Raw genomic sequence first — 14,235 nt, forward strand, 5'->3', positions numbered from 1 at the left:
TATTACGAGTTTGCTAACCACTCAGTTAAGTGCTTGGCACCGTTTATTTATCAGACGCAGTTACAGTCTCTCGTTACCTGCTGTGACGTCCTGTAGAAGGCAGCAGATGCGTTAACTAATTTAAGTCTGTCTTCAATCCTCAGCATCAGAGTCTGCCAGTGTAGCGCCACCGTCTGGGCACAAGACCTCACTGCATCTGGGTCATAATGACCTGACCTAAGGAGGAAAGCGCAGATGTCAGTTGTTAAACAGACTAATGGCTGGCCTTCCTGAAGAAATGTAACATTTTCATCATTTAACGTTAAATAATGAAAATGAATATTATAAAAATGATTCTTTTACAGTTTGGGAAATGTGAGCTCTCTCTAACACAGAACACCAGAAGGTGACAGATGATCAAAGCTTTTGCTTTGATTGATTCATTTCCGGAAATATTGTGAAGTATAATATAATTTTATGAATTACAATAACAGTTAGCAGTACATACATGGGGTTATGTAACTTTTTCATCTGCCGTCCATGACCTTCCATCTATCCACTGCTCCTCAACCCCTCATGAACTCGTTTGTCATTATAATGTCAACCTTCATAACCTTCTTAACATATTTGCTCCCCTTAAACATCGAACTGTCTCATTTTCCCGTTCAGCTCCATGGTTTACCTCCGACCTGCGTCACCTTAAAGCTAAAGGACGCCAACTCGAACGTCTATTCAAGAAAACCGGACTTACTGTACATAAAGAAATGCACAATGATCATGTTTTGTTCTATAAGGACTGCATTGCCTCAGCCAAATCTGCTTACTACTCTGGTTTAATTAGTTCTAATGAAGGTAACTCCAGGTCCCTCTATTCATTGTTCAGTAAAATTACAAAACCTCCAGACACATTCCCCTCCCAGATGTATTCTGTTGATTTTTGCAATTCTCTTATCTCTTTTTTCACTTGTAAAATCTCAGACATTCACCGTCAACTTAACTCTTTAGGAGCTCCTGACTCTGAAGTAGACTTCCTGGTTACCCCACTGTCTTCCTGTCAGCTATTTTCAAGCTTTACTCTTCCCTCCATAACTGATGTATCTAATCTCATTAAAAAATCTAAGCCATCCACCTGTCAACTTGACCCTCTCCCTACTGTGTTAGTTAAAGCCTGTCTTCCCTCTTTAGCACCTCTCATAACCAATATTATTCATTCCTCCCTGAACACTGGGATTGTTCCTGAAGCACTGAAAAAGGCTTCTGTTATTCCAACTCTCAAAAAGCCTGGTGCAGACCCCAATAACTTTGATAATCTTCGCCCTATATCAAATCTCCCCTTTATTTCAAAAATTCTTGAAAAAGTTGTCGCCGCCCAGCTTCATTCACATCTCAATGACCATAATCTCTATGAACAATTTCAATCTGGTTTCCGCCCCAATCATAGCACAGAAACTGCTCTGTTAAGGATTACCAATGACCTTCTGATGGCAGCTGATTCTGGTCTCCTATCCATTCTCATCCTTCTTGATCTTAGTGCGGCGTTTGATACCATTTCTCACAATATTCTCCTGAACCGGTTAGCTTCCATTGGTATTAGTCATACCCCACTTACCTGGTTTACCTCCTATCTCTCAGACCGCACTCAGTTTATCCAACCTAAATCCCATTCTTCAGCTCTCTATCCTGTTTCTGCTGGTGTGCCCCAGGGTTCAGTATTGGGGCCTCTTTTATTCATTATTTATATGCTTCCTCTTGGTTATATATTCCGAAAATATAATATAAATTTTCACTGTTATGCCGATGACACCCAGCTCTACCTTTCTTCTAAACCCAATTCATCCCTCCCACCTACCTCCCTCTCAGACTGTCTTATTGAGATTAGATCCTGGTTCTCCTCCAATTTCCTCAAACTTAACAGTAATAAAACTGAAGTTTTACTTGTTGGTACACCATCTGTCTTAACCAAATCCCACAGCTTTTCCATTAACGTTGAAAATTCTCCCACCCTTCCCTCCCCTCAGGTTAAGAGTTTGGGTGTCATACTTGATAATACTCTTTCATTCCAGTCTCACATTAATTACATAACACGGTCTGCTTACTTCCATTTACGTAATATTCACCGACTCCGTCCCTTCCTTACTCCCCATGCTGCTGCCATCCTTGTCCATAGTCTGATTACTGTAATTCCCTCCTATTTGGTCTCCCTAAAAGGTCCCTTCATAAACTCCAACTTCTTCAAAATTCTGCAGCTCGGGTCATAACTTGCACTCCGTTAAGTGCTCATATTACCCCAGTTCTTCAGCAGCTTCACTGGTTGCCCATAGAAGCCAGGATAAATTTTAAAATCTTACTTCTTGCATACAAGTGTATCCATAAATCTGCTCCTTCATATTTGTGTGACCTGCTCCATATCACCACTGTTTCCCGCACTCTCAGATCATCATCTGCTATTCATCTTACTGCTCCGTCCTCACGCCTTATTACTATGGGGAACAGAGCTTTCAGTCGCTCTGCTCCTCGGCTCTGGAACTCTCTTCCCCCTGCACTAAGAAATATTGACTCCCTCTCCGTATTTAAGACACAGCTCAAAACACATCTGTTTAAACTGGCTTACTCGCTTTAATGCTGATTTTATCTGTTGTCACGCTCTGTTTTGTAATTTTAACTTATTTTATGTATTTTATGACTATTGTTCCTTTTATTAATTGTGTTTTTTGTAAGGTGACCTTGGGTTTCTGAAAGGCGCCCTCAAATAAAATGTATTATTATTATTATTATTATTATTTGTACAAAGGGTTACTATGTACTTGATAAAGCATTGCTATGTCTGTATTTAAGACTTTATAAAAATGTTTTTAAGCCAGATTTTACTGGAAATTAATGAGACCAGTGGTTAATAATTTGATATTTGCAGCTAATTAGCATTAATAATAATAGATTAACTAACCTGACCAAGAGCTCTGCTCTCTGCTGCAGAGCCAGGGCCACCTGGTGGGTCCTCTGCAGGGAGTCAGCATGAAGGAGAGACTGGAGAAAAAGACAAGGCACAGCACATTCACTTCATTTCCGTTAATCCGTCGGGAGGACTTTGTGTGTGAGAGTCCCTGTTGTTGTGGTAACCTCTAAAGCTGACTGCTGTGATGGACTGCAAACACATCAGACTCATCCTCTGCATGAGGGCAGGGTCATTTATTCGCTGTCATGCAGGGTTTCCCACAGGAATCCATTTAGCTGAGCTGGTAAGCTGCTCAGATTTTGATGCATTTCATGTTGTGATAACCTGAAGTCTGAAGAACAGTCACACATATTTACATCTATACATCTATATGTAAATTACTCAGAAAGGGCAATGTTATGGTAAGGCTATAAATACTTTCTTCTTAAAATACTGAACAGATATTTTTTTAGTGTTTGTTACTGTCTTGTGTTTTTTTTTAGAAAAACTGTTAAGAGATGTTTCTATATTTTTTTCTATAGAGTGGAGAAAATCCATATTTATATGCTGTTTAGAAACCTGATATCTTAGCATAGTTTTGATGTAGAAGCCATTTAATAATTCTCCTTTTTATTACTTCTTCTAATTGGAGTGTACAGTTTGCATTGTGTGTGCAATAACCTCTATGGCCTGTTGGAGGCGCTCATGCTCCCTTTGCAGTTGCTCAGCTTCAGACAAACAGCTGGAATTCAACATGCAGGAAGATAACATGACCTCCCCCTCAGAGATCCAACCCAGCACCTGAGACAGATACACAGGGACGGATACAGGTCAGCATCATCACCTTTAGTCCCCACTTGGCAGCTGGCACATGTTCATCTGTGTGTGTTACCTGTTTAACCTGGCTCTGCAGGTGTCTCAGCTGCAGATTCTGTTCCAGATGTGTGTGTATGAGATCTGCAATCTGCTGCAGCTCCTTCTGTTTGTCCTGCAGGAGGTGCTGCAGCTCCTCCACCTGAGAGGAGATTCCTCCTTCTGCCTCGGACAGCTCGATACCTGACACACACACACACACATACATAGAGATACACATTTTAGACCTAGACGGCGTTTTGGCTGCTAACATCCCCACAAGTACATTAAGACAGCTGTTTGTGTATATCTCTGTTCATATGTGTATGGATGCATGAACCGATGCAAGGTTTTGTCTGTGTGTCTCCATGGCAAATTCAATACGCTGGTTTCTATGGGGACCAGCTGTGTGCTTCAGAGAACAGTTTCCATGGCAACCCCATCCCCCTTTCCCCCCTCCCCCATTATCCTCGGTGCCCCCCCCCCCCCCCCCCCCCCTTTCTCCCTCCTAATATCATCACTGTGTTACTGAAGTGGTCAGACGGAGGCTACGCAGGAGCATGAAATGTGCTGACTGATTTCTATTTTATTCTGCTGCATTCAATTCTCTTCTATTCTGTGGAGGTTAAACATAATCAACATGCCATTGTATTGCCACTGTCCTGCACTATTCTGCTTCGTGCCCGTTCGGCCTTTTGCCAGCTTTGCTGTTTGACGCCATCAAAGCCCTCATTAGCCCCTCAAGGAAAGCCAAAACCCCCTCAAGTACAGCTACAAGCCCTGGATTGAAACCAGAAAACCTGGAAGCACTTCAAGGACCACATAGCCTGTTTCAGTATCATCACTACCCCTTCAGTTGTCTCTGCAAACCAACCAGTCCAACAGAACCTTTTAAAGACAAGATTCTCAAAGTGTGACTGGAAACAACTTCTTCGGTCCTTGACTAAATGAAAAATGAAATACCTAAATTTAATTCAGTCACACTGCATTTCATACTCAGCAGCAGCAGTACTTTATTGCAGACATTACAGAACATGCTAAAGTTTTTTTTAACCACTTAATATTCTCGCAGTGAACAGCGACACATATAGAGTTAGGCTTATTGTTTGGGTTTGGTGAACGTCCACACAAACTATAAAACATTTGAAATGTCTGAAATGTTATAAAACAATTGAAATGTAACATCTATTTGGCTAAAACCAACCCCAACCCTGACCCTAGACAGGTCAGTACTGAGCTGGTTAAGTTAATATATAAAGCTCGTGTAAACAAATATAATATCCACCTTGCTGGTTAAAGAAATTATAATCCAGGTCAAATATTAGAATTATCATAATAAATCATAAAGCAACCTCTGAACTGGCACATTTCAAAAATTAATACTTGTACTTGGAAACCTATTCGGGTACATAACTGTCAGGGATCTCTGGAACCTCGAGTACCTTCAAATGATCACCAGACGCCCAAGATATCTGGAGCCCCCCATGGAAATGTTAAAAATCACAACCCACAATTACTTCAGAAACTACTGAGCCCCACAGGGCGACACTAACTAAAACACTGAGGGCATGATTAACAGAAATGTCTCAAGGTCCTTTCTTTGAGGGAATATCCCCAGCCACTAGCAATCTTCTTTAGAAATCCCTTAAAGAATAATTAAATAAATAAGCAAAATCCAATTAAGGGATTTCCACAATCCCCTAAGTAACTTCTAAACACACTCAAGGATCACTAGAAAACACTTTAAGACACCTGGAGCACATCAGTGATACACTATCAGAAATCAGTACCACTTACTTATAACTATGGGGAGCTCATGAGGGCTTTGGTCTACCGTGGCATTATTCATGGTGTCCATACACAGATCTTAGAATCTCTTAGGTATTGTAAACCACATTACCCGGATTTTATTAAATACCTTTATGTCCCCAAACCCTATCTCTGGAAACTATAGAGAAAACCTCTCAGCTGCTAACAATAAAACCCCACTAATGACTGAAGAGCCCCTAAACTAAAGTATTTACTGCAGCCCATTAATAACCTCTTAAATTCAAAATTCATGTCACCTTTCATTTCTTGTGCCTTACCACAGGACTCAATCTTGGGTCCCCTTTTCAAAGCCGACATTACGTCACTGAAGAACATGATGTATGTTTCTGTCGATATGTTTCAGTTTAATTGACTGCCTCAGCCAGCAAAAGTAAACTACATGAGAGTGAATTTCTTACCTGATGCCACAACCTCTGTGATGTACTGTTGAAGGTCATGGCCTTGCTGGATGACCTCATAAATCATGTTGTTCATAGCCAGCCTTCGTTCCATGTGCCTGCAATTCAATCACCAATCTATGAATCAAAGCCTGCGTCAAGAGTTATCATTGTGTCGAGTGAGGGCGATGACATCATCTTGGCCCGCTTACCTGTGAATGCGCTGCTGTGCTAATGTTAGTGCCTCGGGGGTCGTCTCCACTAGACGTGACTGACCCAGTGCTAACTTATCCTGGGCCAGCTTGTCCTGGTTTGCATCTGCTAGCCTTGTTGATGCTATTTTCTCGGTGGAGAAGTCCTGGGACTGTTTCTGCAGGTCTTGTTTCCAGGCGTCCATTTCCCCAGTAACCTGGAAAACACAATCATGAAGTTCACCTTTCCAACCTCACGCAAGGAGGGAAAATTTGTATGGAAAAGTAGAATGTAAATGAACCTCCAGCGTGCACTGCTGCAATATGCGCAGCTGTAAGTAAACATCAAGTCGGATCTTCCTCTGATGGAAAAGTTCCTCCAACTGAACGTGAGACTCCTCCAGCTGTTGCAGCACTGACTCCACATGGGCCACCGAGCTGCCCTGGGGCCTGAAACAAACCCACCCACTCGTTATAGGAATATGTAAACATTCAAAAAGCTACAAATAAAAATGCCCTGACCTGAAAATAAATACATTCTTGCAGGATATACAAATCGAAAAACAAATGCACCTACACACATTAGTCAAATCTTACACAAAGGCACCCACCAACACCCAGTGCAGGCCTCTGAGTTTGCATGAACACTGAAACAAATACACAGGCTGCAAAACGCCATAAAGAACAAACACAAAGTCTATGTAAACCTGAAAACAAACACAACTATAATTATAATAGAAATCAGCATGACACAGGCCTCTTAACTGCCCTGTCTAGTGAAAACAAATGCCAACACAACAATTAAATCCACAAACAAACACAAGAGTGTAAGGGTCATATATAGATCATTATATACTGTACTCATGGAACATTTGGACTCTTTATTATTGTTTATTAGTTCTGTGTGTAGTAATAAACATTTTCATCCATACGTTTTTTACCCAGTCACGCAGGACTGGCTAGTTAGGACATCAATTTAAGCAGAGACTCAAAAACCCAGCTACCTCCTCCAGCACCTAGATTCTGCCCCAGGGTCTGCTCCTAATTGGACATGCACCTTAAAGGCATCCAGGAGGTGTCCTAGTGAAGTACCAGAACCATTTCAACTGGTTCTTTTAATAAAAAGGAGTAGTGAGTCTCTTCTGAGCTCCTCTCTAATTACCTCACCCTATTTCAAAGGGAGAGCCCAGACACACTCATTCTCATCTCATTATTTCGATCACTGCCCACAGCTGGTGGTCACAGGTGAGCGTAGGAATGCAGATCAAACAGTAAATCAACAGCTTTACCTTTATGGTCAACTGTGTTTTTACCACAGAGACCAGTTCATTTTCAATTCATGAATTTCTTAATTTCTCCCAAACACAGAATTTGTCTTGCAATCAATTCTACACAAACTTAACATAATCTACCTCCGTGGTTTTCAGACTTTTTGTTTTCAATGCACACCAAGGGGCAAGCGAAATTTCAAAGCTAAGATGTACTTATACCCATAAACAACTGATCCATATGATCAATTCTTCTGACTTCACTATTTAATCAAAACAGTCTTGGGCATGATACATATTTTGTAGTGAACTCTACAAGCGTGCATACACATCCTTATCACACAGCTTCAGATAAAGCAACAAACAAGCAGTCTTACTGCCTCAGGTTTTGATACAGCGAACTTTAGAAGTGGGTAAAGTTTCTCTTTGAAGAATGTTTGGTTTCCAGTTGCCTCTTAGGCTCACTCAGCACCATGTCGGCATTTGTTAATACCTCCCAGCAAATAATCCACTTCGGGTGAAGGCTGTTCTTGTGATTTTAAGCACAATATTGTGTTTTACCTCATCAGAAAATAGTTCTTCTCACTATCAATTGGGGCCTTTGATATACTAATACAGTCTTCATTTTCATGCATCACTTCTTGTGCAGATACGGTAATCACTTTGTTTGATACAAATTCCTAAGGTGCACATTAACATTCTTTATAATCCAGAAAATAAAAGCACCTGCGTAATCCACATAGAAGAGAAAACAAACAAACCCATACATTTCACAAAACTCGAAAAACAAACACACACACATTCCCCATAATCCAGAGAAAACCCACACACGTTCTACGTGACCCGAAAAACACAACATTTGGTTCACAAAGTTGGTGCATATGGACTTTCTAAATAATCAAGTAAAACAAACAAAGCCACACAGACCAGACCAGACAGGCTCAGAGAGCTGTTTGCAGAACACATCTAGATCTTCAATAATGACATGCACTAGTAAGCAGTGCAGCACTGTGGCTTAAAACAAACACACCCACTGTGTATGTGTGTGTGTACCTCAGTTGCAGGATAAGGTCTTCTCCCTCTCGGATGACACTCATCGCAGCTTCCTGTAGGTCAGGGTTAGAGCTCGGGTTAGTGTGAGGGTTAGAGGTGATCAGGGGTCAGGTGCGGGTGTTAGGTTGTTATGACAGGGTTAGACTTAAGGTCAGAGGTCACAGCTGGGCTGTTACCTGTGTGTTGGCCTGTTGCTGCTGCTGCTGGCTTATGAGAGTCTGAAGAGCCTCCACAGTGTCTGGGCAGACGAGGACATCTGAGGAGAGCTGTTTCTGGAGTCCATCCATCCACGCTGAGAGCTGGAGGAGAAGAAGAGAGGAAGACCAGCTACTGTTAATAATATTACCTCTGACGAGTGGTTACAAAGTGTGTGTCAATGTGTATTACCTCCTTTGTATGCGTGTAGAAAGACACAGCGAGATCCAGCAGCAGCTTCCTCTGTTCAACACGCTGGATAAAGGCCTGTGATATGTAAACAGTGTAAACCACACATTCACAGCATATAAACTACAACACAGCCCCGCCTTCTCCCCTCCCTTCAACAGACACACCTGCATGCGGAGCTCCAGGTCTCGGGCCGCCTGGTAAATCTCCTCCTCTTCACACTCTCCAGACTGAGCCAGCTGGTCTGCTGCCTCCAGAAGCTTCTCCGCGTTGGTGTATGTGTTCTAAGAAAGAGGAAGAAATTAGGATGCTGCAGCTGCACTTAAAGATCAACTATATGTGGGTCTTGAGCCTATGGTACCTGTGCGACCTGCTGGAAGTCGTCGTGCCGTTTCTGCAGCGCTCGTGCTCGGTGCAGAGATTTCCCCACGCCAGTGTGTTTGTTCAGGAAAACCTCACCATGCTGCTCCACCCAGTCCAACACCTGGGAGACAGACATGTGGAGGTTAACCTGAATCTCAGATCTTTTTTCTCCTGAGCTCAGAATTTTTGAATGGTACACAACTTTGATTATACAAATGCACAAAAATATCTAAGATTTTAGATAATTTATAAAACAAAGAAACCCTAACATTTAATATAATGTGTGGCTATAAGAATTTTAGTTTGGACATTGAAGTGGATTCTTCAGAATCTGGCTCTGAATATACATCCATATTCCAAACTGGATCAGCATCTACATTTTTTGGTCATACCTGTTTAACATCCTGCTGAAACACACACAGCTGCAGGCGCTGATGGAGGCGGAGCTTGCGGTGTTGCCATGCCCTCTCCACTTCATGGTGACCCTGCAAAACAGAAGACAGTCTGTATCACTCCACGTATCTTGCTGTCTGCACATTGGATGTGGAGGATGTGAGACAGGTCACGGAGGGACATACCTGCATCACTTGGTGGAGAACTCCCATGATGCTGTGTGTGGCGGCAGTGAAGTCAGGTTTGGGCACTGATTCGTCAGAATCTGATGCTGGGCAGCGCTGGAGGACATCCAGTAATGCTTTACCGCTCTCGCTGACCTGAAGAAGGACAGGTGTTGATAAACAATGAGACAGACAGCTGTCTAGCACACACAGGATTTGAGAGCACAGACAGGCATGTACCTGTGTGTAGTTTGCAGAGATCTCTTCATTGAGCTCCTGGTGTTTTTTTACAGCAGCTTCCAGCTCTGCTGTCGCCGATGGCAGTGACCCTTCAGAGCACACTTGAACCCAGCCCTCCACCCGATGCAGGAACTAAACAGGGAGAGACAGACAAGTAGGTTTTTTGACATGAGAACATCACCTGACTGTTGCAGTGTCATATAAGAGGAGACAAGTATGGTAATATAAATCAATATGGGTCACCTGTTCTGCCCCCTGGTGGAAGCCGGTTGCCATGGCGAGCGTGTTGCTGCGCTCTTCCAGTGCCGTGGTCAGGGACTTCCAGTCTTCCTGTAATTTTGATGAAACCATGGCGATCCGTTCTGCACCATAATGACCAGCCTCTGCGAGCCTCGCCGCCACAGTGACAACACTGTCCACGTTCACGCTGCCATTCTGCACAAACACAAACATGTTGATTCAGCTCATTAAAATCACTCTGTACATAAACACACACACAAATACATGTGCACTCGCTGACTGACCATGCAGTTGGCGGTGAAGTGCTGGTGTTGTGTCTGGAGGTCTACAGCGTGCTGGTGGTTCTGACCGACCTCCACCAGGCTCTGCATGAACAGCTCTTTACTGTGACCGATCCACTCGGACATCTAAGACAGAGGGAGACAGAAAGGTTAGCATCAAGCTATCTGTCCAGGATGCTAAGGTTGATGTGAATAAAACAAAAGATTAAGAAGCGTTAATGTAAGGGACATCAAACTGAAAGTGAGAGATTGAAAACTTAAATTTGATGGACACAATACATAATACAATGAAATGCAGAGCATCATAAAAGATGGCAAACTTGGTGCAAAAGTTATTGCATTTAATTTAAGCACCATGAAACTCATTACAAACTTAATGTAAAGGATGCCAAACAATGTGTGAAAAAGCGAGGTTAGGCAATGCAAAAGTAGCTCAAAAAACCATTTCCAGTGTTACCATCCAGAGGCTCAACAGACATTAACTCTGCGAGAAGGATCGTTATAGAATCTTTATTCATTTTTGTACTTTACTCTAAGGGCTGACATCTTCTCCTGCCTGAAACACATGTCACCTAATTTGCAACCTGTCAACTGTGATTTGCAGCTTTGTTCTCATGAAAACAAACATGATGTTTGTCGACACATGGGAGAACCCCCCAGAACTTAAGTCAGTCTTTCGAGAAATGTGACAGCACGTACATTAACAGAGCAAACAAATTTTTTTTTTCATTCTGCTTCCAACCCGTTAGGTTTCATACTTGCTTATCACAACATAAACCTCACCTTGGTGGCGTCCTGCTCAAAGAGGTGTAGCTGCAGCGCCTGGTCCAGGTGCAGCTTCTTGTCACTCCAGCTCTGCAGGAGGTGGGTGCGAGCCGCCTGCAGTCGGTCCAGCAGGGACGAAACCTTTGGAGCCACGCTCTGGAAGTCCGCCCCACCTGAGAGCCAGCTGCCATGGCTGCCGCCACCCCCACCACCTTCATTAGAGGTGTCACCGTGTGAAGGGCCAAGGCGCATACGTTGGAGTAAACACCGGCCTTCTCGGTCAAGTGCATCAACTGGTGCTGTGGCAATAGTATTACGGAGACGACCATGTTCCTCAAGAAGTCTAGAGAGAGAAACATGGAGGGAGACTTGGCTTTAATGACCTTTGAAAGAGCTAATTTGCCAAGAAGGTTTGCAGTTTTAAAGGAAGTGTTCCAGATCCACACCAAAATCTAACGGGTGCTTTCTTTGCCTGTGCGCCAACTCGGAAGATTCATGAAATCTCACTGGAATTGTGTGTAATTTTGTAGGTAAGCGGTTAAGATTATATGGTAAACACGAGAGAAAAAAAAAACACTCACTTGCGGGCCTCATCAACATCCTGCGGCTCTGGTATGCGGTTCAGTCCGGCCTCTAGCTGTTCCAGCTGGGCCAGCAGCTGTGTGGCGGCCCCTGAGAACTCCTCCAGGCCCAGGCGTAGCTCAGTCCACTCTACATGGTCATACTCCAATGAGCCGCCGAGGTCAGAGGTCAACTGGGAGGGGTCGACAAGCCGGGACAGACCCTCCACGGACACCAGGCTTGTCTGGAGACAGAAACAGGTTACTGCATACTGCAGGGGAATGTCAAAAACTGAGTAGTTGTACTATAGACAGGAGAACGGTGGCTAAGCTGTCATCCCTGATGGACAACATCTCCCACCCCATGCAGGAGACTCTGACAGCACTGAGCAGCTCCTTCAGTGGCTGCGGCACCCACGGTGTGGGACGGAGAGATTTCGCAGGTCTTTCCTCCCCACTGCTGTTAGACTCCACAACAAAGACTCCAACTGATCAAACACACACATCCACACGTGTGCAATGACACTAAGTGCAATACTCTTTTTCTGACAAAGTTGTATTTTTACTCAGTTGTATAAAGCATTTGTATTCTATTTTTATGCTATTGTATATTTTATTCTATTTATTCAACGGTATATAGTATTTTATTTTATTCTATTCTGTACAGTTGTGTACAGTATTTTATTCTTATTATTTTCAAATTTTTGCTATATAACTTTTGCACTGTCCACTTCCTGCTGTGACAAAAAAAATTTCCCACGTGTGGGACTGATAAAGGTTATCTTATCTTATCTTATCTTATAGTACACACAGGTTGTAAGTAGTAGCAGTAACTTCTGTAACATGAGCACTTCATTTAGGTGTAGTGTTAGTATGTGATAAAGGGGTAATTTTAGAAGAACATCTAACATTAGTGGTTTTTCACTTGGGCACAGTAGTCAGTGGAGCAGTACTCTTCTTAGCTGTAGTAATACTTCATTTAAAAGTCAGTACACTCAGTTTAACAGTACTGCCTGTAGAAGCGCTTCAGGTGGCATCAGCAGGAGAACTGGCACTTAAGGTAATGACAGCTGATCTTCACTGTGCAGTAACGCACCTCGAAGCTGAGCTTGGCACTGCCCAGGTTGGTCTTGTGTTTCTGCCAGAAGGTGTCAGGTTTGATGAGCAGCGCTGTGTGGATGTTGGAGGAAAATGACTCCTGCAGCGTTCGCAGTACTGGCTTCACACTGTCCCACTTACTGCCGCGCATGTCCACCACCACGGTGAAGCCACGAGCACGCACATCCTCACTGACAGAAAGACACACAGATGCAAAAGCTGGTAATACGATCCAGGTACTATTTTTTCTACAAAGATTTGACCCATGTTAGTTAGTAGTAGTAGCTCCTCCAAGTCTTGGCTGGTTAAGACATTTCTTTAAAGATAGCTTAAGTCAAAGATGCTAAATACTATTTGAGGATATGACTTGATAACTGGAATTTCCTGAACAGGAATTTACACTGTTATTTTTTGGCATTTTACTGGATTTTTTCCTGATAGTGCATTAAAATTTAAAAAAATACAAAATACAAAAGGTTTTACACAGTGCTTCAACAAACAATCAAAAAACAAAATACTCAAACAAAAAGAAAAGGAGAATAAACAAACGCCAGTGACGACTGAGGGAACATATGTAATAAACAGCACATCTGAAAGATGACAACCAGACAAGGGACATAAAAGACAATATCATTTTCAATGACAAAAACCAACTCTATAAAAGTTTTAAGCAAATTAAAGTCGTTGACTGTTTCTGTGAGGCCATTCTAGGTGGAGGGGTCCTGCAAAAGCACAATTTTAAAAGGACCCACCCGAGGCTATCAGGCCACAAGCTGGCTCATTTAGTCTCAGCGTTTCTGCTATAAGGCTCGGGGCTAGACATGCTTTAAAAGTGATGAGGAAAATCTTGAAATCAAATCTATAACATGTGGGAAGACAAAAGAGAGAAGCCAGGATCCGGGAGACGTGATGCCATCTGCTAATACATGCCAAGCTGCTGCATTTCAAACTAGAGAGGACAGAGCTGCCACGGTCAAGCCTGTAACACTATAAAGGCTTGGATGTGTTTTTCCAGGTGTGGATTTAAAAGCCTTAGTTTAATTTTGAAAACAGGTCTTAATTCAACAACCGTGGGTCGGGTCAAACCGAGCTCGTAAATTTCTGGTATTTGTAAACATGGTTTCAAAGAAACTTTCATTTGAGCACTACAGTTTGTAGGATTAAACAATAAGACTGAACTATCTGATTTTCAATTATTCAGCTAAAGAAAACTTTGTATCATCCAACAGTTTTAAACTACAGCTAGGCTTTTGCACAGTTCACCT

The 14,235-nt window shown here is 42.7% G+C and overlaps 1 protein-coding gene across 5 annotated transcripts in view; it reads right to left on the reverse strand.

Annotated features, from left to right (window-relative positions):
- The window catches only part of LOC113015504 (kalirin-like), a 59,877-nt gene that overhangs the window by 34,634 nt on the left and 11,008 nt on the right, over positions 1-14,235 (reverse strand). For all 5 annotated transcript variants that reach the window (XM_026157488.1, XM_026157489.1, XM_026157487.1 and 2 more), the window contains exons 4-23: positions 12,969-13,161; positions 11,894-12,117; positions 11,331-11,655; positions 10,551-10,673; positions 10,270-10,461; positions 10,027-10,158; positions 9,808-9,942; positions 9,622-9,714; positions 9,228-9,350; positions 9,034-9,150; positions 8,870-8,944; positions 8,659-8,781; positions 8,483-8,535; positions 6,464-6,611; positions 6,183-6,379; positions 5,992-6,089; positions 3,804-3,967; positions 3,593-3,712; positions 2,924-3,003; positions 78-216 (exon numbers count right to left, since the gene is read on the reverse strand). In XM_026157488.1, the coding sequence (XP_026013273.1) occupies positions 78-216; positions 2,924-3,003; positions 3,593-3,712; positions 3,804-3,967; positions 5,992-6,089; positions 6,183-6,379; positions 6,464-6,611; positions 8,483-8,535; positions 8,659-8,781; positions 8,870-8,944; positions 9,034-9,150; positions 9,228-9,350; positions 9,622-9,714; positions 9,808-9,942; positions 10,027-10,158; positions 10,270-10,461; positions 10,551-10,673; positions 11,331-11,655; positions 11,894-12,117; positions 12,969-13,161 (2,854 nt within the window). The remainder of the gene's footprint in view (positions 1-77; positions 217-2,923; positions 3,004-3,592; positions 3,713-3,803; positions 3,968-5,991; positions 6,090-6,182; positions 6,380-6,463; positions 6,612-8,482; positions 8,536-8,658; positions 8,782-8,869; positions 8,945-9,033; positions 9,151-9,227; positions 9,351-9,621; positions 9,715-9,807; positions 9,943-10,026; positions 10,159-10,269; positions 10,462-10,550; positions 10,674-11,330; positions 11,656-11,893; positions 12,118-12,968; positions 13,162-14,235) is intronic.

Source organism: Astatotilapia calliptera, chromosome 23 (assembly GCF_900246225.1).
Source record: "Astatotilapia calliptera chromosome 23, fAstCal1.2, whole genome shotgun sequence".
NCBI classification, from domain to species: Eukaryota; Metazoa; Chordata; class Actinopteri; order Cichliformes; family Cichlidae; genus Astatotilapia; species Astatotilapia calliptera.